General features: G+C 54.7%; 4 protein-coding genes across 16 annotated transcripts in view; 1 reads left to right on the forward strand and 3 right to left on the reverse strand.

Moving 5' to 3' along the window:
- The window catches only part of CERS2 (ceramide synthase 2), a 4219-nt gene extending 3285 nt beyond the window's left edge, over window positions 1-934 (forward strand). For both annotated transcript variants that reach the window (XM_085524749.1, XM_085524748.1), the window contains exon 11: window positions 169-934. In XM_085524749.1, coding sequence (XP_085380875.1) covers window positions 169-300 — 132 coding nt within the window. In that variant the 3' untranslated portion in view covers window positions 301-934. The remainder of the gene's footprint in view (window positions 1-168) is intronic.
- On the reverse strand, window positions 859-16427 carry SETDB1 (SET domain bifurcated histone lysine methyltransferase 1). Of its 12 annotated transcripts, none has more exons than XM_085524715.1 (22): window positions 16333-16427; window positions 14328-14541; window positions 13832-14007; window positions 13230-13267; window positions 12999-13098; window positions 12425-12586; window positions 12139-12340; window positions 10888-10961; window positions 10398-10588; window positions 9625-9754; window positions 9162-9300; window positions 6836-6985; window positions 5647-6243; window positions 5321-5437; window positions 4891-5060; window positions 4151-4731; window positions 3887-3915; window positions 3546-3678; window positions 2911-3073; window positions 2252-2463; window positions 1639-1727; window positions 859-1404 (listed from the first exon to the last, which is right to left on the reverse strand). In XM_085524715.1, the coding sequence occupies exons 1-22, from the start codon at window positions 16349-16351 to the stop codon at window positions 1287-1289; spliced, it is 3804 nt and encodes a 1267-aa protein (XP_085380841.1). In that variant the 5' UTR covers window positions 16352-16427; the 3' UTR covers window positions 859-1286. The 12 variants fall into 12 exon arrangements, 11 of the variants coding, with proteins under 11 accessions (XP_085380841.1, XP_015740191.2, XP_015740196.2 ...); XM_015884705.3 differs by having other exon boundaries at window positions 9625-9802; XM_015884710.3 differs by having other exon boundaries at window positions 14328-14544.
- Window positions 16428-16840: 413 nt separating this feature from the next.
- On the reverse strand, window positions 16841-17841 carry CTXND2 (cortexin domain containing 2). The gene is made up of 2 exons (XM_032449186.2): window positions 17748-17841; window positions 16841-17193 (listed from the first exon to the last, which is right to left on the reverse strand). The coding sequence occupies exon 2, from the start codon at window positions 17154-17156 to the stop codon at window positions 17004-17006; it is 153 nt and encodes a 50-aa protein (XP_032305077.2). The 5' UTR covers window positions 17157-17193; window positions 17748-17841; the 3' UTR covers window positions 16841-17003.
- A 4507-nt stretch (window positions 17842-22348) lies between these two features.
- Window positions 22349-25867, reverse strand: LOC146756328 (uncharacterized). Its single transcript, XM_085524368.1, has 6 exons — window positions 25846-25867; window positions 25384-25640; window positions 25113-25330; window positions 24244-24335; window positions 23632-23740; window positions 22349-23304 (listed from the first exon to the last, which is right to left on the reverse strand). Exons 1-6 carry the CDS (start codon window positions 25865-25867, stop codon window positions 22779-22781), a joined length of 1224 nt encoding a protein of 407 aa, XP_085380494.1. The 3' UTR covers window positions 22349-22778.
- Between the last annotated feature and the right edge of the window lie 579 nt (window positions 25868-26446).

Raw genomic sequence — 26446 nt, forward strand, 5'->3', positions numbered from 1 at the left:
GTCACACTGCCCCCTAACTGAAAGGTAAGGGGGGAAGGGGTCACACTGCCCCCATGTTGGGGGTGTTCGTAGCTGTGGTTCTGAAGGGGGGGTTCAGGGTGAATGTGGGTGCAGGGCTGCCCTGGGAGTGATCCCAACCCTGAACAACCCCCCCACCCCCCATTGCAGGTAGTGGAGGATGAGAGGAGCGACCGAGAGGAGACGGATAACTCTGAGGAGGAGGAGGAGGTGATGAAGAACGGCCCCCTGTCCAACGGGCACCCCCCCGTCCTCAACAACAACCACCGCAAGAACGACTGAGCGCCTCCCCCTCCCCCCAACAGCCGGGGGGGGTCACACAGTGCCAGGGGGGGTCCCCATCCCCTCCATCCTCCCCTTCTCCCCCCACCCACTCTCTTTGCCTTTCACCCACTGCCTTAAAGGGGTCCGAGGCGGCTCCTGCCCTCAACGCCCCACATCCCCCCCCACATCCCCACCCCCCCATTGATGTCAGTGCTGTGGGAGGTGGGGCAGAGTGGGGCAGGGGGGGGTGATGCGGTGACCCCCTCCCCCCCCCCCCCAAGGCCTCCAATGGAGGAGCAGATGAAGTCGTGCCATGATTTGGGCCAACATGGAGCTGTGGGGTCAGCGCTGCTGCAGCCCCCCCACCCTCCATTCCTCCTCTGTGGGGCTCAAATGGGCCCCCCCCCAACCCCCCCCGTGGGACAGAGGGGACCGATGAGCAATGAGTTTCTATTTATTAAGGGGGGGGTGGGGGGGCTCTGCCTCCTGTAATGAAGGGGGGAGATGATGAGGTTTGGGGGTGGGGGGGGTTTGGGGGGTGGGAAGGACCATTAACCGCCATCAGACCAAAATGTGTCAGTTTTGTTTCTGGTTTTGTTTTTTTAAAGGTTAAAAGAAATTATATATTAATAAAGTTGGAAAAATAACCGATTATTATTAATTATTATTAATAATAACAACCAGCTAATAAGAAGAGACGGTGCTTAAATACATCAGTAACCAATGGGGGGGTTGTTGGGGGGCATTGTGCTGTATGAAGGTGTAGAAAACCCCATTTTATTGCTTTTTAACACCAATTCTTTACATCACAGAACAGAGGGGGGGGGGGGCTCCTCCCCTCAGCCCCCCCTTGCAACCTCAGAGAACCCCCAGTGGGGCAGCAATAGGAACAGCAGGGAGGGCTCTATGGGGTCAACCCCCCCAGCCCCAAAACAGCACAGGTTCAGACAGGGGTGAGGGGCTGTGCTCCCCCCCCAGCAGCTCACAGTTCAGCTCAGCGGAGCTCACAACAGCCTCCCTCTGCACTCAATGGCCCCGCAGCAGCACAGCAGCTCTTTGCCCTCCACGCTGCCCACCTCGTAGTTATAATCCCATGTCAGCTCCGTGCCAGCCCGGATCCTCCTGCAATGAAAGGCAGCTCGTGGAGGAGGAGCTGGTCCCCCAATGGGACTCCCCCCCCACCTCCCACCATCCAACCCACTGCTATGGGGCACAGTGGGGGCTGAACGCTGCCCCACAGCAGCAGCTCCCAAGTCCTGCACTGCTGGGCGCTCTCTCAGCCCCCTCCTCTCCACCCAGCCCCACAGCTCAGGCAGGGCCTGACCCATAGATTGCAGCCCCCTCTGCCCCATTTACTTGCTGGCGAAGAAGGCGACCCACGGGAAGCGGAGATCGTGAGTGTCCACAAAGACATTCTGCACGAAGAGGTTGGGGCTGCAGCTGTGCTGCAAAGGAACAGAGCTGTGAGTGCTGAGATGGGGGGCAGAAAGACCCACAAATGGGAGACAATACTGAGAGCAACGTGGCCCACATCAACACAATGCAGCCCAGTGCAGCCCATATAATCCCAATGCATCCCACACCATCATCCCATATCATCCCAATGCATCCCACATCACCCCAATATACCCCATATCATCCCAATGCATCCCACATCACCCCAATATACCCCATATCATCCCAATGCATCCCACATCAACTCAATGCACCACACACCATCATCCAACATCAACCCAATGCATCCCACATCAACCCAATACACCCCATATCATCCCAATGCATCCCACACCATCCCAATGCAACTCAATGCATCCCAACACATCCCAATGCTTAATCCCACTGCATCATCCCACTGCATCATCATCATCCCACTCATCATCCTCACCCCACATCATCTCAGTGCATCCCACATCCTCACCCCACATCCTCCCCCTGCACCACCCCATCCCTCCCTCAGCCCCGTGCTCACGTTGAGGTACCGGCCCAGGTTCCCTTCCAGTTTCGCATCGATGATGTAACAGGACTCCTCTCCGTCGTAGAACTGCCGTGTGGTTTTGCACACCGGAGCACTGTCTCCCTTCTCAGCCGCTGCCATGTTGGTGGATTTGATGGCGATGCCGTGGGTGGATTTCAGGGCAAAACCTCGTGTGGATTTCACTGCAACCTGCCTCTTCATGGGCCCTGAGGGAGGAACCCACAGTGTCAGCTCCTCCATCTTCCCCCACCTCAGTATGCAGCTCAGCTCCCCAGCACCCCATGCATCCCACTTCATCATCATCTCACATCCTACATCACCCCAATGCATCCCAATGCACCCCACAATGTCCTAATGCATCCCACATCATCTCAATGCATCATCCCACCTCATCATCTCACATCCTACATCACCCCAATGCATCCCAATGCAGCCAATATCCTAATGCATCCCACACCATCTCAATGCATCATCTCACATCATCATCTCACATCATCCCAATGCACCCCACAATGTCCTAATGAATCCCACATCATCTCAGTGCATCATCCCACATCGTCATCTCACATCATCCTTCCCACCCCTCCTCCTCAACACCCCCCTACAACATCCCTATGGTGTGGGGCAGCCCCTTTTGCCTTCCATGCTCTCACCTGAACCAGACAAATTCTTCTTCTCGTCCCCTTCCTCCTCCTCAGAGCCGGATGAGATGGTCTGGATGTCATCGCTGTCGTTGGCGGTGCTTTGGGGCTGCCCTTCCACCTTGGGCCCGTTGTCCCCATCGCTGTCGGTGCTGCTGGATAAGGTCAGCACGTCCTGGAAGTGCCATCACAGCTCCTGAGCACAGGGAGGGCTCCCACAGGGCTCCCCCCTCCCCAAGGGCTCCCACAGGGCTCCCCCCCTGCCCAGGAGCTCTCTCCTCTCCTCAGGTAGAGGAACCCCCCACCCCACAGGAATGCTGGCACCAGGCTAAGCCACACAGTGCTGAAGCTCTGGGGGATGAATGGGCTCCGTTTGGGTCTTGTAGGCAATACCCCAAATACAAAGATCCCCCCCCCACCACTTACAGTGCACAGCATGCTCAAACCCAGGGTGCAGAGCAGGGCACTGTGCCACCCTCCTGCATAAAAGCTGAATCCCAGAGCCTTCAGAATGGAGAGACATTGACCAGAAGGCGGCCTGAACTCCCCTGTTAACCTCAATGAGGAACCACTGGCACTCAAAGGAGAGCAGCAGGTGACAACCAGCAGCACAGGGGACAGCTCGGGGGTCCCTCGGGGCAGCTGACCTCAGCACGGAGCTGCAGCAGCGCCAAGTGCCGCCTGCTCTGCAGCAGAGCTGTTTTGCTGGTGGGTCTGCGCACCCCTTCCAGTTTAGGGGGGCTGGGGTTGTAGCCGTACATCCTGCCCATGTCGCTGAGCCTGCAGGGGAGAGGAGAAGAGCTCAGAGGTGGATGGGAAAGCAGAGCTCAAAGAAAAAAGCACCTCCAGCTCCCAAACCACCCCCCAACCCAGCTGCTCAGATCCATCTGGACATCTAACAGAGGTGGGGGTGGCAGCTTCATTCAAAGGCAAATTGGGCAAGAATAAATGATAAGAAGAAGGAAAAATAGGATGGAAGGAGCCTCACCCGGGAAGTCTGCGTGAATCTTCAGGTTCCTGCAGGAAAAGAAACGTTGATGAGGAAAATCCCCCCTCCTTTTTTGTTTTGGGGTGCTCTAAAAGGGCCCATTTACAACCACAGCTCCCCCACCCAGTGGGTCTCCATGTCCTCCATGTCCCCTCCTCAAGGCAGAGGATGAGCACAGACCACCCCCACCCTCCCCCACCCCCACCCAGCACCCAGTAGGTCTCCATGTCCCCTTAGGGCAGAGGCTGAGCCCCCCCAACTCACATCCTTCTTCAGTGCCTTTGCCTCTCCCTCTGCTCCCCCCGGGGCAGGCTCAGCCCTGCAGCCTTTGGCCTCTTCGCTCATCTTAAAGGATGAGGTGCTGTCGTTGTCCTGGAAGCTGTCAGACACACTGTTGGAGCTGAGCCATGAGGCCACTTTGTTCTTGGAGCTCTCCTCAGACACGGGCAGTTTACAGGAGGCAGCAGCCGCGGCCTCATCGTGGCCGACCCGCGGTGTGAGCCCAGAGTCTTTAGACGCTGTCTCCAAGAGCCCGTTCTCCTTCTGGCCTCGAGTCTGTCGCCGTGTGGCGTAGCTGCGCCACACCGAGCTGGTGTTGAAGCCCTCGTCCTTGCAGAAGTTGTCGTCAGAGCTGTCCTCGTTGGACTCCTCCTGCTCCTCCGTGCCCGTGTTGTCTTCCTCATCGTCCTTCAGGTCCACCCCGCTGCTGTCAGACGAGCACTTGGCATCACTCTCATAGCCCTCCTTGAAGTTCTCCACACTCTCGATGTGATCCAGGTTGGCAAAGTATTCATCCCCCATCTCTAAACCTTCTTTGTCGGCGAAGTCGTCCGTGAGGATTTTCCCTGGTAAGCAGGAAACAAAGGGTGAGTTTCCAGTCACTCCGATACCCCACGGTGCTGTAACCCCGCTGGGCCCACAGGGGGACACTGCAGCCCTCATAGACCACGATCTATGCTTTGCTTTACACAGCACCCATCTCCAGTCAAAGCTGTCAGCCCTACCTGCATAGATGCAGACGAAGGAGCCCTTAGCAATGTCATCAAGGCAGCGGATGCCCCAGCCCTTGTTCTGAGTCTTGAACAGCTGCAGCCTGACCTGCAGCCCGTGCTGGACCAGGCGGTTGGTACACATGTTGACGTTGCATTTGCACCTCTTGTTACATTCGTAAACCCTGAAAGAAAGGAGGAGCAGCGTCAGCTGTCTGAGAGAAGAGTTGTCCTCACATTAGGCAGACAGGTCTGAGGGTGAGGGGATGGGACGGGGAGAGGAGGGGAGAGGAAGGGGAGAGGAAGGGGAGGGCAGAGGGAGAGGAGTACAGGAGGGGGGCACAGGAAGGGGAGAGGAGGGGGAGAGGAGGGCAATGGAAGGCAGTGGAGGGCAATGGAAGGCAATGGAGGGCAATGGAGGGCTATGGAGGGGGTGCACACTCACCCAGTTGGGAGGCACTCCTCCAGCCTCTTGTGCTGGTACCCCGAGTTGGGGTTGATCTGCCCTCCCGGGGTGCAGCCAGTCGCCTGGACTGTCAGCTGGTGACAGGCACACTTAGATCTGCAAGCAGAGAGGGAAGAAACCAAACCAAACTCCTCTTAGCCCCCAACAGAATTGATCTGTGCACACCGGTTGGGCAGGAAGGGAAAGCTGAGCCCTGCTGTGTGCAGGCAGGCAGCAGACAGGGCCCCAAAGCTGCAGCCCAACGTGGCCACACAGCATTGTGTGCTGAGCAGGAGGGAAAGCTGAGCAGCTGCAGCATCACCTACTTGTCCCTGCAGCCGTCCCTGCAGTCACAGCCCACCAGGAACTCCCAGCCCGTGTTGATGAAGACTCCCTTGCCGGGGATGCGCTCTTTGCTATAGGCCACCTGTGGCGGTGGTGTGCTGTCGATCTCATTGACGCAGGACAGCGGCACGTCCTCGCGGCCCTTGGTGATGTCAGCAATGTAATAGTAAGGTTTGTAAGGCTGGAACTTGCGATCCACCAAGACGTAGGGATCCAAACAGAACATCTCCAGGAAGAGGAAGTCACAGTCGGTCTCGAAGAGGTAACGCTCGATCTCGGCCATGCTACGCAGGCAGAGCCCGCACGGTGTTTTATAGATGACGTGGAAGCCCATCTTACGGTTCACCCTGCGACGGGCTGTCATCCTCCTGAAGTCGTAGAGCAGAGGGATGAGCAGCGGGTTCTTGCTGCGGTACTGATCGCTGCGCACAGGCCGCACGCGGGACAGGCAGGTGTAGCTGCAGACGTGGGGCAGGTAGAAGAGCTTCTCCAGCGGTGCGCGGTATGACGGCTCGTTGGGCACGCGGTCCATCATGCCATGGAAGAGCTGCGCTGCGCCCGCTGGCCCACTGGGGAAGCTGCCAATGGGGAAAGGAGGACAGTGAGCAGCCATGGCCCTATTCCTCCTCTCATCCTGCAGAGAGCATTGGGGGATTCATTCCCATCACAGCAGCTGTTTGCACACACTGGGATGGCTTGGAAGCTTTGCTGCTGAGTTTAGTTAGACCTGAGCTGCTGCTCTGCCTGACAAAAAGGCTGAGTGTGTCCCAATGGGAGGGAGGGAGCATCGCCAGGCAGTTCTGAACTGAAAAGCACTGCCAGAAGGGAGATCAGGAGGGAGCAAGAAGCTGCCCACAGCCTCATGGCATGTAGATGGGCGGCTGTGACACAAAGCTGCCCCGCCTGCAGACACAGATTAACACCAGCTCCCCTCAGAAGCGCCAGAACGTTCATAGAAACTCGAGCCCTCTGCAAACAAGCAGTTTTACAGACTCTGGCCAGGGCTGAGCACTGGGCAGAACTGATAAGAGACTTGCCAAGCTCACACCAACGACAAAACGCAGCCAGCAGTTGTCTGGGGGGGATAGTGAAGTCAAAAACCAACTCAACCCAACCCAACCCCAAATCCCTCCCAGCACCACACACTGCCCAGGGCTCTGCTGTGCTCACCGATGCTGCTGGGCTGCAGCTGCCCTTCCTGGTGGAGGTGCATCACTCAGCACAGGAGGTGAAGGCGACAACTGCCCTGAGCCGGGACGGAAGGATGTGCTCTTCTTGGCCACCTGCTTCCTCGACTGGGCCAGCAGACTGTCAGAGCACCTGCAGGAGGGACAAAGGGCAGCAACTGATGAGGTGCAGCAGCCCAGTTCCCCCCCAGGTTAGTGACAGCATCCTGCTAACACAGTGAGCAGGTTCGTCCTCACAGCCCTGTAAACCTGACTGCTCACGTGGCATAAATGACCCTGCAGCAGCCCAATAGTGAGTGCTGACACACAGCTGGTTGTTACAGGGCACAAAGAAAACCCATATCAGCAGGAATGAGAGCTCAGAGCCTGGGTTTGTGCCTCAGCACCGATCAGTGGGAGGGATCAGAGGTACAGAGCACTCCTATGTCCGTGTGCCAAGCAGTAAAGTCAGATGAGACACGGGGATAAAACACCAGCACCCACTGAGCGGCTCTGGGGAATCCCTGACAGCCCTGCAGGGGATGCACAGCAGCAGAGAGAAACTGCAGAGATCCTCAGTCCATTTCCATGGCTGAAACAGAGCACAGCCCAGCCAGCAAGAGGAAGAACACAGCTGTTATCAGGGCAGAAAGGCAGAGGGGTTGGCAACTGCAGCAAACCTGTTTGAAAGGGAGGTGTAAAGCACACCTAAGAACTTCAGGAGCAAGAGAACAAGGCTGCTGGCAGCAGTTTATAAAGGAACAGCAATGAGGAGCTCCACAGCAAGGCTGGAAGTGGGGCTGGAGGAGTAGGAGAGCTGACCTTCGCTCAGAGCAAATAAAACTGGGCAGCAAAGAAACAGTTCTCTCACTTTTAATGATCTAAGAAACAACGTTTAACCCCAAAGTGTTCCTGGAGGGACACAGCACGCTGCCTCAGGGCAACGATGGAGCAGGGCTGGCTTTGAAACAGCTTAATTCTTAAAGGCAGGATAAGGAAACATCTGTAGTGTCTGCTTCACTAGATCTGACAACAAGATCCTGAAGGCAAAGCAGGAGAGGGAAGAAAAAGTGTTTCTGTGAGGATGGTTAAATGGGAACGGAGGGATTCGTTGGGCAGCGAGACTGAAGTCTGATCCTGAGCATCCAACTTCAGTGCCTTCCTGTTGTGCCCTGCTGGGCAGCTCGGGGTGCCCCACTGTCCCCATCCCCCATGTCCCGGGGGAGCCCCCATGCAGGAGCCAGCCCTGCTTTCTGGGGGTGGACCACTTCCCTTAGCAGAGTCTCTCTCCTTTGGGTTCTGCTGGAGAAGAGGGGCTCTGCTTGAAGCTTCAGTTCTCAAATCTCAGTCAGGTTGGTGCAAGATGATCATTTCCTACTGAATCCCCACATCCAGGAGCAGCACGAGTCACATCACACTGCATTTAGAGGGGAACCCCATGCTGAGAACGGAGCTTTGGGGGCAGATGGGGTTCTTACACACTGCTACACCTACAGAGCATCTGGTGAGTAAAACTTCACGTGCTGCACAGGTTCCTCACAGCTGGGGCATCTCCGTTTGCCTTTCAGCCCATGCAGTAAAATGCAGTGACAGCAGAAAACGTGCTGACAGGGGGTCAGGTGTCCATAAATTCGGATGGGATATCCACAGTGGTGACAAAAATGAACCGGGGCAGCTTCCCTCTCCCCTGTAAGGCTCTCAGGGTCCCAGAGCACGCACTCAGGTGTCCCAGTGTTCTCAGACACGTTCCCTTCGTCACCAGGCTGAGTCCTTCCTCCATCCAGGCCTCCTTCAGCACCGTCCCGGCCCTCCACGATGGTCCCCCCCGGGCCCCCAGCAGCAGGAGATACGTGGGGAGCTCGGATGGAACTCAGAGTGAACACATTTGGTCCACAACCACCCGGACCAACAACTGATCCTGAGTTCTCAGTGCTCTGTGAGCCATTGAGTTCTGTGCACAGGTCGGTCCAAGCAGAGGAATGCAAGGCAGCCGAGGACCAAAGCCTGGACGTGTCACGAGGGAGCAATTCAGATTTTCAGAAGAGAGGCAGCAAAGCTTTCTAAGTGGGAAATGCAGCGTGTGCAAAGCTTTAGCCCTGGCTAAACGTGGGCATTCTGGCTCAGGGGTGCTCAGCTCTCAGCTCCCCCACCCCCAGCATCTCCTCCTTGCAGCCTTTCCTCTTCGGTTCACCCCAGAAGCAAAACTAGAAACATCTGCACAGCCAAGAATCTGCACCTGAAGGCACTGCTATGCAGGAAGGGCAGCACCCCAAAGGGCTGAGCACTGCAGACAGAACGCAAAGAAGCAGAGAAGTGATTTGAGTACTTACTCCATCTCAGTGTGCTGAGGAGAAGTGGGCTGTGCTGCCAGTGAGGCTGCCTGCATCTGCTCCAGGGGTCTGTATTGGGTTCCAGCTCCGGTCAGATCTTGTGTATATTGGACTACGGGGCCTTTGCTCCGTACAGCACCTTGGGGGAGGAATAAAAGAGCTCAGAATCAACACAGAGTCCTTACAACAGCCAGAGATTGTTCCATGAGCCACAAAACACTGATGTGGTCCCCAGGGCAAGCAGAAGAGAAGCACTGGCCATTAACAGTGGGCCACTGGCAAAGCTTTGAGTCACAGCCAATCAAGCCAGGCAGATTTTGCTGCTTCTGCTACATCCAGCAGGTAAAACCCACCTTAAATCCCACATCTCTGGGAGTTCTGCTTAAAACTACACCACAAAACACACACAGAGACAACAACTCCAGAGCTCCCAGTTACACAGGAAAGCAAAAATGCTCCGTACCTACATTGGGCCGAGTCCTTGCCTGTCCACTCTGCTTCTTCTCCTGGGTGGAGGCAGTGGAGGTTTTCATGCTGAACATGGGCTCGAGGCGTGTGGATCCCCGGTAAATCCACTCACACCGTTTGTCATCCTGCAGCAAGGAGAATGCAACACTCACAGCATCTACAGCAACATCTTCCTAGACGAGGGATGCAGAGCCAGCAAACGTTAGTGATGCTCTTAAAGCCGACAGAACCTAACTTAGAAGAGGCAAGGCATTGATGTGAAGGCTTATGGAAGGTCATGCAGCTGAAAGCAAAGGCAGCAAACAGAGAATCGTGCCCAGTTGAAGTTATTTAGACAGGAAGGGAACCAAGCAGACCCAGTGTTTGCTCCTCTGCTGCACAAACTGAGCCAGAATACTGCAGCTCCTGCTCAGCTTCTCAGAGCAGCACTGCTATGGAACAGAAGGCGCTGCTGGGAGCTTAGAGCAGGAAAGGACCAGGACAGAACTGCTGCAGATGATGAATTCTGTTTTTGGAACCACCTATGAAGCACTTTGCATGTGCAACTGTGGGAGCAAACCGCAATTAAAAGGGTTTTTGGAGCTTTCACCATGCAATGAAAAGCTTCACCTTTCCAGCAAAGCAGAGGTTAGCAAAACGTGTGCCTGCTCCAGAGCCCCATCTGACACCAGCAAGGAAACTGGGTTCACTCAGGCCCACAGGTTCAGCTCCCACACACAAACACACCCCCCATCCTCCCCCTCAATGGGAAAGGAGAAACAGCCGTACCAGGAAGAGGATTTTGACCAGACTGCTGTCCACTTCTTCCACCCTGGATTTCCACCAGGTCCCTTCCCATTCAGTTTTGATCAGCTGTCCATTCTTTAGCAGCACCATGGGGCGGTTGGGGTAAGCACTGATGTACTCCTCAATGAAGTCCCGGCACGACACATCCTCTATGTCCTCCCACGTCTTCTTAACTGTATAGAAAGGGAGAGAAATGAGGCAGGGGAAAGGTCCTTTAGCTCTTTATCTAATGGATTTCTGCTAAGAGCCATCAGGCTGGGCAGCACAGCCACACCAATGCCAGGGAGCAGCAGCACGCTGCTGTGCAGGCAATAAAACATCACCTCCTCCCACTCTGCATGCAAAGCAAATCCATACAGGCACAGCACTAATGCGTGCGTGACCTCCAGGCTCAGGACAAGCTCTTTTGTGTTCCCACCAGCACCATAAGTAACTCCAGCATTAGGACACAGGAGAGGCAGAGGTCACTCACGTGGCCTGCAGACTGGGTACAGCTCCCACTCCTTGACATAAGAAGCATAGCCATCATCAAAGAAGATCAAGAACCTGGACAATAGCACAGAGAACACAGTGTTTAGTGCAGGGCTTAGAAATGCCACTGAATGAAAGCAGAGAAACCCCACTTTGCCACCTCCAAATGCCCTGGGTCAGGTGTGAGGATGGACAGAATTGTACCCTCCTGCCCAGAGCTCCAGGCTTTGCAGGACTGCTGCTTCCCTCGCTGCTTCTGAACCACCCTCCCCAGCTCTGAGCTACGTCTGCACTCCCAAAGTGAACAAACAGAAGCTGCCCAAAGGCTTTCCAGCAGCACAGCACAGTCAGCCCCCCCTCCCCCCAGTTCCAAACCTCTTCACCTCCACCACAGGAGCTAAAATGATGGGAAGAACAAAGAGTTTAATTGCTCTTCATCTCCACAAAGATATTTTCAGAGCTTTTGGGACAGCAGAAGATCTGCGTGCTGTGACTGAGAGCAGCACAAGGGGAGAGCTGAGGGGTGGGAGGATACACAGGAGGCGTATGTGGAAGAGCCCAGGGCTGGAGGTGAGATGGGACCCACAAGGCTGAACTGCACGACTCAGCGGGAAGGAAAAGAGATAAGGAAAAAAGATAAGAATAAAAGCACGCCCCCAAGTAACACTTTTGGATGCAGAGCTGTGTCAGGGTTATGAGAGATGAGCAGAACAGCCAGGAGGAGCGCATTTCAACACGACTAATAAGTGCGGTGCTCTGCCCAGATATCCCACACTTATCAGATGGAGCTTCACACGGCTGGGAGGAGCCACATCTGAGCGTGGGAGGGTGATTAAATTCTCTTAGAAAGACCACAAACCAAAAACCACATCCAAGGAGCTCTGCCTCTCATCTGCATGCAGCTGATTGGACTGCTTTAGACCTTCTGCTGCCGCTTCTCATTATGTGCCCAGACAACACTGCTGGCACAAAGCACTTCAGGGCTCTTCTTTCCTCATTCCACGCCCTGAGCAGTGCAGGCTGATATCTGCATGATCATTTGAATGAACTACCAAACCCAACTTCTGACTCAGGGATCTGAATAATAGAACAGAAGTTCCACCCAAAGCTTTCATGGATAAGAAAAAGCGAAGGAACAACAGCCAGCACTAACCCTGGGGAGGTCAGAAAGCAACTTAGCTTCCACTTCAGCACATTTCCTCCCTTCTAATTAAAAAAGGAATAAAAAAACATGGATGTAGAGAAGGAATACCTGTCTTTGTTCTTCACGTTCGGTGTTTCAGCCACTATGCCAGCATACAGCCAAACTTGATCTCCATCTTTGTATTTTGCCACAACTCTGCTCCCAACGTAGTGTTTGTCCGGGGAGGGGTGATAGTCATAAGCGATGTGATTGCCAGAAAGCAAACTCTTCCCCTTATTGTCAAACTTCACTTTGTATTTCTTACCAGCACCTGGAAGACGTTTCAGCATCAATAAAGGCACAGTGATTCCATATAGAAAGAGCTGAGCACCACTGACTGACACTTCAAACCTACCAACCGTCTGGATGGCAATCAGAGTTCCTTTGTGCCATGTTTTGGTTCTCTTCTTGCCCAGGATCCTCATGCCAACCTTCAGATCTCCATCATTGCTCAGATCACCCACAGCAGGTCCAGAAGGCTGGAGAGCAGCAGGAGCTTGTTGAGGGGTTTGTGCATCTACCCCCAGAAAACAGATAGGTTAGAAACATCCCAGAGATTCACTCTGCTGTTCTTGGCAACTGGAAGCACATCTGTCAGACCCAAAGCAGGGAGTGCTCTCCTTTGCCGCAGCCAGTAAAGGGCCTCAGCTCTATAGGATGGAGCAATCAGCAAAGGAGGGTGGCACAGCACTGAAAAGCTTTTATGTTACAAGAAATTCACCATCACTATTAGGATTTAAAAAGGGTTTAAGGAAACAAAATATGACTTCAGAATCCACACACCCTCATGAATCTTCCCAACAAGGAAATAGGAAAGAACAGAGCTGTGGTTTTCCTTTCCAAACTGAAAACCAACAGGTTTAGCATTCAGGCAGCATCGAGGCTGAGGCCCACAGAAGTGCCAGCACATACAGGAAGCTGACACTGACCTTTCAGTGTATCCTGAGTGTTTGTTCTCCTGTGCACAGCATCCACAAACTTCTGAACATCCTGGGCAGATCTTCTCATTGCTGCCATGGCTTCCCGCAGCTGGAGGGAAGGAAAGGAAAAGAATATGAAAGAGTGTGGATTTTTACCCCCACTGAATACAACGACATCCTGAGCGTGCCAGCAAAACCCCACTGCAGAAATGCCCTGTGGTCAGTTCTTTGCCAACTCACCAGAGTCTGATCCTTGGCAACTCTGGGACTGGGATCACCTGTTTAGAGAGAAAAGAAGTAATTACAAATGTAGTGAGGAGGAAGAATCCGCCCTAGTAAGTCACTGAAAGAAAAGGGAGCAGAGAGAAGCATAGAGTCATAGAATCACAAGGTTGGAGAGGACCTACAAGACCATCTAGTCCAACCACCCTCCCATTACTATAGCTACAGCAAACCACTAAAGCACCAAGCATCAACCATACAAGCATCATCTGGTCCTGCCAGGAAACACACTCAAAAAGGCAGTTTTATTTCCTATCCTTTCTAAGACATGTTTGCTGCACTTGCAGCTTCTCCACAGCAAAGGGGATGACAACTAGCCCCAGTTTAGCACCTGAACAAACCTAAACTCCAGGAACTGTGGGGCAGTTACAGGCCCTGGCAGACCATAGCAGCAGTGATGCCCCTCATGTGAGCTCACTTCCCATCTGCTTTAGGGCCACTGTGGCTGATGGGCAGTTCTACATTACCCCTATTCTGATCCTCCTCACTCCCCTCCTGCTCCAGGACACTCCTATCCCTGCTCTTTCCTCATCCCCATGGGGTACAATAAGATACTGAACTGTTCTTCCATCCCGAATCGATGCTCATGACGTCGTCGTCGTCATCATCATCCGGGATCTCAATCACTTCAGAGGGTTTGGCAACCATGTCCTCCTCCTCAGAGCTGCTCTCACGGTACTCCAAGCCCAGCTTGGAATACAAATCCTTTACCAGCATCTCACATTTATCAAAGTCTCTGGGATGGGAATAAAGAAAGAGAGGGAGAGACGTGAAAAGGGAATATTATATCCCAAGGCATGGCTGGAAGAAACATGAACCACTGGGGAGGTGGTTATTAAACACAGCCATCATGAGGTGAGGGAGAAGCATTTACAAGAGGGATTCAGAGTGCTCAGTAACCACATACAAGTCAATCAGTACAATGTCAGTCTACATGGAAGGGAAACAGGCAGCACATCAGGCTTTGCCACCCAACCTGCCCCATCTCTGCTCTCTGAGCCCCAACTCAGCCACACAAGCTCTCACCTCCACAACCACAATTCCAAGTGCTCTCACCTCCAAGCATCATCAAAGAGCTGGTCAACATGAGCCACCTCTTCTTCCTTCTGTTTCACATACATCTCCAGCTCCTCAAGCTGCTGCTTCTTCTGCTTCACGTACTCACACTTCTCCAGCTCCTTGTTGATGATGTCCTGCAGCTCCTCCATGGAGATTCCCATCTCCTCCATCACTTCTTCTTGCAGCTCTTTGATGTCCTCGGAATCCATTTCTGCTGCAGCCGGGGAACCACAGAGGGGTGAGGATGATGTTTGTCCCTCCCATTGCTCTGCTTCATCCTCAGCTGCCCCACAGCTCACGGTTCTCCCCTTCAGCCCCACTAATACAAAGAGCTGAAGAGCTGGGAGGAAGAAAGGGGCTCAATGGGGAGGCCAAAATAGAGGGGCCATACAGCTCAATGAGGGAGGCAACATAGAGGGGCCATACAGCTTAATGGGGGGGGCAACATAGAGGGGCCATACAGCTAAATAAGGGGGGGGGGCAACATAGAGGGGCCATAGAGCCCAATGGGGGGCCAAAATAGAGGGGCCATACTGCTCAAGGGAAGGGGGGGGGGGGGGGAAGGGGCCATAGAGCCCAATGGGGAGGCAACATAGAGGGGCCATAGAGGCCAATGGGGGGCCAACATAGAGGGGCCATAGAGCTCAATGGGGGGGGGGGCACATAGAGGGGCCATAGAGCTCAATAGGGGAGGCAACATAGAGGGGCCATAGAGCTCAATGGGGGGGGGGGGCACATAGAGGGGCCATAGAGCTCAATAGGGGAGGCAACATAGAGGGGCCATACAGCTCAATGGGGTGGGCCAACATAGAGGGGCCATACAGCCCAATGGGGGGGGCAACATAGAGGGGTCATACAGCTCAATGGGGAGGGCAACATAGAGGGGCCATACAGCTCAATGGGGGTGGGGGTGGAGAGGGGCAACATAGAGGGGCCATACAGCTCAATAGGGGAGGTAACATAGAGAGGACAAACAGCTCAATGGGGTGGGCCAACATAGAGGGGCCATACAGCCCAATGGGGGGGGTAACATAGAGGGGCCATACAGCTCAATATGGGGGGCAACATAGAGGGGCCATACAGCTCAATAGGGGGGGCAACACAGAGGGGCCATAGAGCCCAATGGGGGGGCAACATAGAGGGGCCATAGAGGCCAATGGGGGGCCAACATAGATGGGCCATACAGCTCAATAGGGAGGGCCACATAGAGGGGCCATACAGCTCAATGGGGGGGGGGGGGGGGGCAACATAGAGGGGCCGTAGAGCCCAATGTGGGGGCAACATAGAGGGGCCATAGAGGCCAATGGGGGACCAACATAGAGGGGCCATACAGCTCAATGGGGAGGGGCAACATAGAGGGGCCATACAGCTGAATAGGAGGGGCAACAGAGAGGGGACATACAGCTCAATGAGGGGGCCAAAATAGAGGGGCCATACAGCTCAATGGGGAGGCAACATTGAGGGGCCATACAGCCCAATGGGGGGCCAACATAGAGGCGCCATACAGCTCAATGGGGGGGCCAACACAGAGGGGCCATACAGCTCAATAGCGGGGACAACACATAGGGGCCATACAGCCCAATGGTGGGGGCAACACAGAGGGGCCATACAGCTCAATGGGGGGGGCAACATAGAGGGGCCATACAGCTCAACAGGGGGGGCAACATAGATGGGCCATACAGCCCAATGGGGGGGGGGCACATAGAGGGGCCATACAGCTCAATAGGGGGGACAACATAGAGGGGCCATACAGCTCAATAGGGGGGGCAACATAGAGGGGCCATACAGCTCAATGGGGACTGCCTGGGTGACGGCGCCATCTTTGGGGGTCACACACGGGGTTCCTCCCGCTCCCATAGGCCCCAATAGGCCTCACAAAGGCCTCAGCTCTCCTCACCCCCTCCCCGCCTCCAGACCCCCCTCAGCTGCCTCACGACCCCCCCCACTCCCACCTGAGTCCTCCTCCCCCCTTTTCCGCCCCGCCCCCCCCCTCCTCACCGACCCGTTGTCCCCGCGCTCATCCCGGCCCCGCGGCCCAACCCCGACCCCCGGAGCCGGGATGGAGCCTGAGGAAGGGCCGGGTAAGGGGGGGGCGTCAGGCCGGAAGCTGTTTGTCGTCACTTCCGGTAGACAAAGGAAGTCCCGTCGTGCTACGCATGCGCAAAAGGCGGGCCGCTGCTGGGATAGCCGGAAGTGAGGCACACCGCATGTGCACGAAGGGAGGCTGGGGGAGGGGTCTTAAAGGGGACGCAAACCTAAAAAGGCTCCGTGCTGCCACCTGGGGAGAGAGGGGGACAGGGCCGGGGGTGGCTCTGTGGGGTCTGAGGAAGGGAAGGGGAGGACGGCAGGGGGCCACAGGATGATATAGGGCCGGCAGGGGGGCACAGAGAGATATAGGGCCGGCAGGGGGGCACAGAGAGATATAGGGCCGGCAGGGGGGCACGAAGAGATATAGGGCTGGCAGGGGGCCACAGAGAGATATAGGGCCCTGGGGTGCCTAGGGGGCAATGGAGACTTGATGGTCTTTAATGCCTTTTCCAACCTGAGCCATTCTATGTTCCTATTGGAGCCCTGGGGTGCCGAGATGAGGCTCTGGGAGCACCCAGTGGGGAGGGAGGTCAGTCTGTCTGTGAGTTGTCATGCTGGGAATGAAGGTGGAGGAGATGGGGGGTCTCAGTTGATCTGCTCCTCCTCCCAGGTGGAGGTGGGGATGGCGCTGTAGGGGTCAATGATGAGCTTGGCGCAGCGCACCATCACGGCCAGGAGGAAGAGGCAGGTGAGCACCACGAAGGCGATGGCGAAGCCCTGATCCACGTCAATGTCCATGGGGGCAGCAGTCAGACTTTCAGCCCCAGCCACATCCCTGTGGGGCACAGGAGGGTGGGAGGAACAGAAGCTGCCATCATAAGACAAGGTACCCAACTGTTCCCTGTGGCAGCCCTTCCAGCTTCCCTTCCCTGCTTTTCAGGTTAAAATATCCCATTATGTGCTGCTTGCAGCCACACTGCTCAGGTGGTTGTTAAGCACAGCAGGATTAGGATGAGCCCCCACAGAACCAGAGGATCAGAGAACTATGGGATGATAGGATATCTCAAGCAGGAAGGGAGCTGGAAGGATCACTGGGGCCAGCAGATGTGGCTTGGGTTAGGAGAGGACAAGGAGCGTGTGGGAAAGCCATGCTAAGCAAACAGGGGTGTATAAGCAAGAGGAAAAGGAAAGGTTTGTTCAGGCTGGTGCCAGAAAAAGCCACCAAACTTATAGGTTTGTTTGCATTGGTAACACTCCAGGAGCAAGCAAACACAGCTCTCATGGATACCATCACCCCACTAAGGTGGGACCCCAAACCCATAGGGGGCAGAACCCCAACCCCCCAACTCTGAGCCCTGCCCCCTATGTGATGAGTGGGGCTGCCCTTACCTCCCTCCAGATGGACAGATGGACAGACAGCCTGCCTGCCTGGCCCTGCGTCCTGCTCTCTGTGGCTGTCCTTGGTCAATTGCCCTCAAGAATAGTGCAGGGCTATGGTGACGTTCTGGCCTGCTGTCACCTCATTGGGCTTTATCAATACTGCAGGGACACGGAGGCAGGACCTGTTGTCATCGAGCCTCATGAATAGTGCAGGGACATGGTGACACTGGGGCTGGATGACACCTCTCTGGGCCTCATCAATACTGCAGGGCCCCGGTGACATCGGGGCCATCGATAACACGGCAGGGACACAGCAAGCATCACCTTTCAGCTGCTCTCTGCAATGGATTAAAGGGCTCACAAAGCACTCAGCACCTCCTGCCAAGGTTTGTGTGTGGCTCTGGTTGAGCAAATTGGGAGGACAAAGGGGATTTTTACCCCCCCAGCAGACAGCCCTGGGCCCCACATCTCTCCCCAGCCCATGGGGTGAGCTGCAGTGGGGCAGGAGCTGCTGGGAACTGCAGCACTGTGTTCTGAGCTGCTGTGTTGTTTGCAGCTGCCAAAGAGCTGTGCAGGAAGGAGGAGCAGCACCTACAGCAACACCACCTCTTAGTTGTGGTGTATTTATTATATTACCAGTCCAGATCTCAATCCCAAACCCCATCTCAATCCCAATCCCCATCTCAATCCCAACCCCCATCTCAGTCCCAATCCCCATCTCAGTCCCAATCCCCATCTCAGTCCCAATCCCCATCTCAGTCCCAATCCCACTCTCAGTCCCAATCCCCATCTCAGTCCCAATCCCCATCTCAGTCCCAATCCCACTCTCAGTCCCAATCCCCATCTCAGTCCCAATCCCCATCTCAGTCCCAATCCCACTCTCAGTCCCAATCCCCATCTCAGTCCCAATCCCACTCTCAGTCCCAACCCCTCTCTCAGTCTCAGTCCTAGTCCCAATATCAATCAAAATCCCAATCTCAACTCAAACCCCAGTCCAAATCTAAGCCTCATCCCCACCCCCCTCGGTCCAAATCCCAGTCTTAGTTCCAGCCCCTCTCTCAGTCCCAATCCCAGTCCCAACCTCAACCCCAACCCAAATCCCAACCCCATTCCTTCAATCCAAATCCCAGCCTTGATCCCACTCTTGATCCCAATCTCAATCCAAATCCCAATCTCAGTCCCAATCCCAGTCCAAATCCCAGTCCCAATTCTAATCCCAGTCCCAATCCCAATCCCAGTCCCAGTCCTAATCTCAATCCCAATCCCAGTCCTAATCTCAATCCCAATCCCAGTCCCAGTCTCAATCTCAATCGCAGTCTCAGACCCAGTCCCAATTCCAATTCTAATCCCAGTCCCAATCCCAATCTCAGACTTTTGCTGCTAATGTACTTAAAAAAGCCTTTTTTATTATCTTTTATCTCCTTAGCTAGATTCAACTCCAGGTGGGCCTTAGCCTTCCTCGTCGCATCTCTGCAGGCCCTGACTACACTCTTATATTCTTCCCAAGTGTTCAGACCTTTTTTCCACATACCATGAACTTTCCTTGGAGCTTGCACATGAGCTCCTTGCTCATCCACGCAGGTCTCCTTGCAGCTTTTCCTGATTTCTTAGTCACAGGGATGCACCAATCCTGAGCTTGGAAGAGCTGTTTAAATGCTAACCAGCTCTCACAGGCCCCTTTGCCTTCTAACACCCTGTCCAACGGGATAGCCCCAAGTAGGTCCCGGAAGAGATCAAAGTTGGCTTTCCTAAAGTCCAGGGTAGCAATCCTACTTTTTGCTTTGCTTCCTCCACTCAGGATCTCAAACTCCACCATCTCATGATCGCTACAACCCAAGCTACCCCCGACTTTGACTTCCTTAACAAGTCCTTCCTTGTTGGTGAGAATAAGGTCCAGCAACACCCCACCCCGTGTCGGCTCCTCGACCACGTGCATTAGAAAGTTGTCTGCAACACACTGCAAGAATTGTGTGGACCATGCATGCCTGGCCATGTTGGTTGTCCAGCAAATATCTGGATAATTGAAGTCCCCCATAAGTACCAGTGCCCAGGAGCGCGACATGACTTCCAGTTGCTTATGGAAGGCCTCATCAACCTTCTCCTCCTGATCAGGGGCCTGTAGCATACACCCACAACAGTGTCCCCCTTGCCAGCCTGGCCCTTGATTCTCACCCACAAGCCCTCGACTGCTACACCACTCTCCCCCAGGCAGAGTTCAATACATTCTAGCTGCTCTTTCACATAAAGAGCAACTCCACCACCCCGCCTTGCCGGGCGATCTTTTCTAAAAAGCACATAGCCCTCCATGACAACATTCCAGTCATGCGAGCTGTCCCACCACGTCTCCATGATCGCAATGAGATCATGGCCACGTGACCGCACGCAGAACTCCAGTTCTTCCTGTTTATTTCCCATGCTTCGCGCTTTAGTATTCAGGCACTTGAGAGAAGCAGCATCTCCCCACCGCTCTCCATGCCTTTGAACTATATTGCCTCTACCCATCAAGCTCTGCTTTAAGTCTCGAACTGCCGCCTCAGACCCAGCGGCCCTCATTTTGTCCCTCTCCCCCTTCATACCTAGTTTAAACACCTGTCAATAGGTCCTGACAGTTCCTTGGCTAGATCCCTCCTACCCCTTTGAGACAGGCCACTTCTGTCTGCAGCTGTCATGCCAGGAGCCGAATAAATTGCCCCATGATCAAAAAAACCAAGTCTCCTATGTCTGCACCAACTCTTCAGCCATTTATTTAAGAGGTGGGTTTTTAGGCCCAACTCAGTATCCCTCCCTGCCACTGAAGGTACAGATGCGATAACCACTTGCACACCTGTTCCTTCAACTACCTGCCCCAGTCCCCTGAAATCATCTTTGATAGCCTTCAGGCTTTTTTTTACTAACTTCTTCACTGCCTGCCTGAACTGTCAGCAGGGGATAGTAGTCAGAAGGGTGGATCAGACTGGGAAGTCTCCCAGCAATGTCCCTGATCTGTGCCCTGGGGAGGCAGCACACCTCCCGGTGGGTAGGGTCGGGCCGGCATATAGGGCCTTCCGTTCCTCGCAGAAGGGAGTCACCTATAATGACTACCCTTCTATCCTTCCATGTAGAGGAAGTTTTGAGATGGGGGTGCAACCCAAGGCACCATCACAGGTGGGGCTGCCTCCACATCCTCACTCACCTCTCTCTCGGGTTCCAGGGCCCCAAACCTCTTTTGCAGAGGCACCTGGGGAGCCGAGCATGGTCATGGGGGGGGACTCCCACTTCGCCGACCATCAGGTACTGGAATGCACTGCACAGGAAGGTGGTGGAGTCACCGACCATGGAGGTGTTCAAGAAACGTTTGGATGTTGTGTTGGGGGATATGATTTAACTGGGAAGAATTAGTGATGGTTGGAATGGATGATCTTCTACATCTTTTCCAACCTTCATAATTCTGTGATTCTGTGATAGAATCACCAAGGTTGGAAAAGACCTAAAAGATCATCCAGTCCAATCGTTCGCCTATCACCAATAGCTCCCACTAAACCATGTCCCTCAACACAACATCCCATAATATTAGAAACCCCACAGAAACCCCATAGGGGCCCATAGAGCCCCATATAGAATCATAGAATCACCAAGGTTGGAAAAGACCTAAAAGATCATCCAGTCCAACCGTTCACCTATCACCAATAGCTCCCACTAAACCATGTCCCTCAGTACAACATCCAGTCGTTCCTTGTTGCAGCCCCAAGTCACGACCCTTGGCTGTGACACAGCCTTTCCCACACACAGCTTGATGGCTGAGCTGCGGCTGTCCTGAGGCCTGCAGAGGGGACAGCCCTGTGAAGTGGGGGCTCCTGGCAGCCCCATCCCACCCCTCCTGGTGCCACGTTCACCGCTGGGTACGACCTGTCTGGCAGGAGCACAGCCATGCCCTCTTAGAGATGGCTGCATTTCAGGGGGAAAGTGCATCCCTGTGGGGCTGACAAGGGCCAGAACGCAGCAAAGGACCAATTTCTGCAAGGCCTTGATTGTATTTTCCTCTGTCTCTTTACCTGCAGTCCAACAACTGATAGATTTCTGTATAAAGAAGAGAGACTCTTCTCCAAACACAGGGCAGTTCTTTGCCCAGATGCAAACCCCGGGGATGCTTTCAGGTCTGAGCGCTGAAGGATGCAGACATTTCTCTGCCTCTCTTTGTCCCTTCCCAAGTTGCCCAGCTGCAGTGTTTTGCTCCTCAGCTCTACCTGAGTGCCCCCAAAAGCCCTTCTCTTCCCACATGGGATCTCAAGGAGCTGCAAGTTGGAAGGAAACAGTCTCATCTCCAGCCCAGGCCCAGCCTCACACACAGTGATGCCTTTCAAATGCTTCAAATCGTGTTGCATTTGGTGTGCTGGGTGTGCCACCAGGAGAGAGCATGACACTGGAAGATGAGAAACTTCAGATGCCAAGGCTCCAAGGAATGCAGGCACCCCGTCTGTCAGAGCCAAGGGGTCTCGGAAGGAAGAGTCCCCATTGTCCCTCTACCTCTGCTTCTCTTCAGGGAGGTGACACTGTCTCACTCCCATTATCAGAGTGAGTGGGAGGTTCTTTTAATATACGTGTACCCGACGGAGAGATTAAGACACAAGGAGTTAAATGTTTTGTTTGCCCGTCCAGTTTATTGCCAATCAAGTTGTTTAGGGAGATGTGGAAGGGAAGACGGGCAATAGAAAAGGTAGGAAATAAAAGCAAGCAGTCTATAGGAAATGAAAGAGAGATGGTCACTACCATGGGTTAGGGTTAGGGTTGGGGTTGGGGTTGGGGTTAGGGTTGGGGTTAGGCTTATGTAGGTCCAGATGTTGATCTTCTGAAGTGATGTGCCATCAGGTGTTGTTGTTTGGCTGATGAAAACAGCAGTTGTCCCAACTTATCAATAAGTCCAACAGAGGGCAGAGTTCAGATGGGCACCCAGTAATGGCACAGCTAGGAATGGCAGAGATAGGAATGGCAGAGATAGGAATGGCACAGCTGTTTGGCAGCCTCAGGTGGAGCTGTGCTTCTTTTGGGCACCCCATGCCCTGGTCAGCGTGGACAGGACATCCCCCACCTGGGGAGCCCTGCTTTGCTCTTTGGTGGCTGACTCTGCAGAGATCCGCTCCCCTTGTGCCTCAGTGGCAGCAGACCAAAGGAGCTGTAGGTGCGCTCCTTGGGCAGGCTGGTCTCGGAGCTCGAGGACCATAGGGCTGCCAGTGGTGTCTGTGGCACGGCTGGGGCTCCACTGCGCTTGGCCTTTCTGAGCTTGGCCTGGGGCTTTTTCAGCTCTTCTACTACAGTGGGGACCCTCACAAAGTCCGGGTCTTCTTCTTCTATGGCAATTGGAGGTTGCTCTGCCTCTGCCGGTGCTGGTCCCATCTCTGCCTCTTTGCTTTCGGTTGAGCATTGTACTTCAGTCTCTTTGCTTTCTGTAGAGCTTTTTTCCTCGGTCTCTAAGCTTTCGGAAGAGCTTTTGACCTCGGCCTCTTTGCTTTTTTTGGAGCGTTTTGCCTTCTTCTTCTTTTTCTTACGCTGCTTCTTGTCAGAAGGCGCCTGCAGTTCCTCTGTCTCCTCACTGCAAAGACACAGAGGGAGGGGTCTGCCTGAGTGGGTGATGGTTATGGGGCCGTATCCTGCAACCCCGAGCCAGGACCCTTGGCTGCAATGCAGCCTTCCCACGCACAGCTCTTGGGTTGCACTCCTGAGGGAGCTCTCCTGAGGGCTGAAAAGGGGCCAGCCATGTGAAATGGGGGCTCTCAGCAGCCCCATCCCACCCCTCCTTGTGCTGCACTCAGCACCGCTGTGTGGCCCCGAACAGTGACTGTGTGGGGCTGGGGAATGGGCTCTTTCCAGGTCAGGGAAACACCCCATGCAGACCACAACCCTGAGCCTGCAGTCTCACCTGTCCTCCTCCTCCTCATCGCTTTCTGCCTCTTTGGGCGGTTCTTCCACCAGAAAGGTGACAGTGATCCAGCTGGGGAGGGGTGGCAATGCTGGAGGTTCCTCTGCAGCTGGGAAGGAGAGATCTGGTCAGAGGAGACTGATCCTGAACCTGCTGCCTGGTGACAGGCAGGGCTGCTTAGGCCTGACCCAAACCACCCAAGATGGCCGCTCTGCCATCTCCACAGACTGTGGGCCCTCTGTGCCTTGTGCCCAGCTCCTCCTCTCCGGGATGCAGCTCTGTGTTGGGAGTGCATGAGTGGCATCAGCTTTGGGAAGGAGAAGCTGGGTGGTGCCTGTGAGGTGACAGCCTCTTTTGGGGGCTCATTTCCTGGGGGCAGGACAAGGCCCAGGAGCCCCCCTTCTCTTGCCATACCCAGGGCTGGGGGCTCTGTGGGAACATCACACCCAGATCCTGGATTTCATCAGGGCAATGTGTGCTCAGGAGGAGAGGCAGTGCCAGGCTGGAGTCAATGGTTATGGCAGTCAGAGCTTTTGGGTGATGGTGGGCTGGGCATTTTCCTATCGCACGTTAATTGTATGTGGGATGGAAAGGAGCTGGCGGCTGCTTTACCTTTCTTGGCCTGGACAAGAGGTAGCAATGGGACTCGTGGGGGTCTGCAGCGTTGCCCGGGTGGTGGTTTGGGTGCAAACTCCCGACGAAACCTGGACAAAAGGAGGAGACACAAGTGTGACCCAGGGCTCCAGCTGCCCTTTCTGCTCACTGTCATCACCTGCTCACAGGCAGACAGTCACCTTGCCTAAAGGCCGTTACTGCCCAGTGTCCAGAGCCCCAGTACCAAGGGCTGTCCTGGGAAATCACAGAATGACAGAATGACCCAGGTTGGAAGGGACCTCAAGGATCATGTAGTTCCAACCCCCCATAGACCTCATAACTCCGTAGAGACCCCATAGAGACCCACAGAGACCCCATAGAGACCCATAGAGACCCCATAAACCCATATAACCCCATATCCCCCCCATATCCCCATAGAGAGCCGTGGATCCCCATAGAGACTCCATAAACCCCACAGCCCTTACAGAATCACAGAATGACCTGGGTTGAAAGGGACCTCAAGTACATGTAGTTCCAACCCCCTGCCTGGCAGGGCTACCAAACATCCACATTTACTAGATCAGGTTGCCCAGGGCCCCGTCCTACATGGCCTTGAACACCTCCAAGGACGGGGCATCCACAACCTAAAACAGAGCCACCCACGCCACGATGGGATGAAAACATCCCCTAAATCCCTTCATCTCTCCCATCAAATCTATCTGAGGACAAGCTGGAACACGAGAGCTGCCCATTTTCTGCCTCACTCCTCTGAGCTATTTCTGCCTGTGTTCCCATGGCAGGACACTCGTAGTCACAAGGAGCAAATGCTGCTGCAGGAGAGCTGAGCAGCTGCGTCAAGCAGGGGCTGCAGCCACAAATGCACTCACCTGGGAAAGACGACGACTCGGCCAGAGAGTGTCAGGGAGGCAACCGCTGTCACCGGGGACACCACCATGTCCAGCAGCCAGGGCGCCTGCAGGGGAGGAACAGGGAGGATGTGGGACGTCCTGGTCACGCTGAGGCACTGGAGGCTGCTGGAGGAGCCCAAGGCCGGCAGAGCTGGCAGCACCGCAGCACTTGCATGGCCCGAGCAGCAGGCCAGGTCCTGGAGAGCCATGTGCAGGCAGCGCAAGGGCCGTGGAGAAACCAAAACCTTACCTTGAAAACAACCTTCTCGAGTTTCTCTTTCCCGCAGATCTTCTCAAGGAAGTCATAGTAGAACTTCATTTGGGCTCTTGCTCTCTCGATGAGGAGCACTCCGATGTCCTTCAGGACAAAGGCGATGTCCTCCCCCTTCCTCAGGCATTCGGAGACGAGCGCTGTGGTGCCAAATATGCAGGCCTTCCCAGTCTGCCAGCTCACAGATGCGGCCTCAGCCACATCAGCGTATTTGAGGGTCTCCATTTTATTGAGGCCTGGAAAATCACACCAGAGTGTCAGAGTCCATCACGCGGTGGCTCTTCCAGTGCTGCCTCCCAAGTGCTACTCATTGCAGTTGCCAGCCAGGACAAGACAATGTTTGGACGGGCTCCATGGAGGGGGAGGTTTGATTTCAGAATGGAGGCTGTAGCCCCGTTTGTCCTGTCTGGGCAGCCAGAAAGGGTTGAAGCCCCCTCCTACCTGGCGGGTATTCCTCGTTCATCTGGTCATGGATGCTCGCAAGGTTCTTGGCCAGGTGAAACACAGGCCACTGCATGGTCATGTTTCCTTTCCCAACTCTGATCCGTTCAGAGACAATGCTGAAGGAACCGAAGGTGGGAACTCGGACCCCCTGTGCATGGAAGAGAAGGGAAGGGCCAAAGGGTTAAGGCTGGAGGAAGAGCTGAAGGCTGCCCTGTGTGGGGACTGTGCTTTTGGACTGGGATCAGCCCCAGCACACTACAGCACACAGCACAAGTCATAGCCTGTATGCACGAGGCCCACTGGTGCTTTACAGGGATTTGGGGCCAAGTTCCCTGCTTTCTGCGGAGGGGAAGTCACTGCCTTCTGTGGCCAAACGCAAAGGACTCTGCAGCCCTCCAAACAGGCCAGCAGGAAGAAGGCGTTGACCCACCTTGCGTAGCAGGAGCTGCTCTTGTATGTGCGCGGCCACCGCATCCCAGACAGCAACTCGCTCTGGAGGGCAGAGGAAAAGCAGGTCACACTCTGCATCTGCCGCTTCCCAAGGGCGCTTCTCTCAGGCCAGGAGGGAGGTGGCAGATGGAAAGTGTCGGCACCGTCC

This window comes from Coturnix japonica, chromosome 27 (assembly GCF_054131305.1).
Source record: "Coturnix japonica strain WE chromosome 27, WE-NBRP24, whole genome shotgun sequence".
Lineage (NCBI taxonomy): Eukaryota > Metazoa > Chordata > Aves > Galliformes > Phasianidae > Coturnix > Coturnix japonica.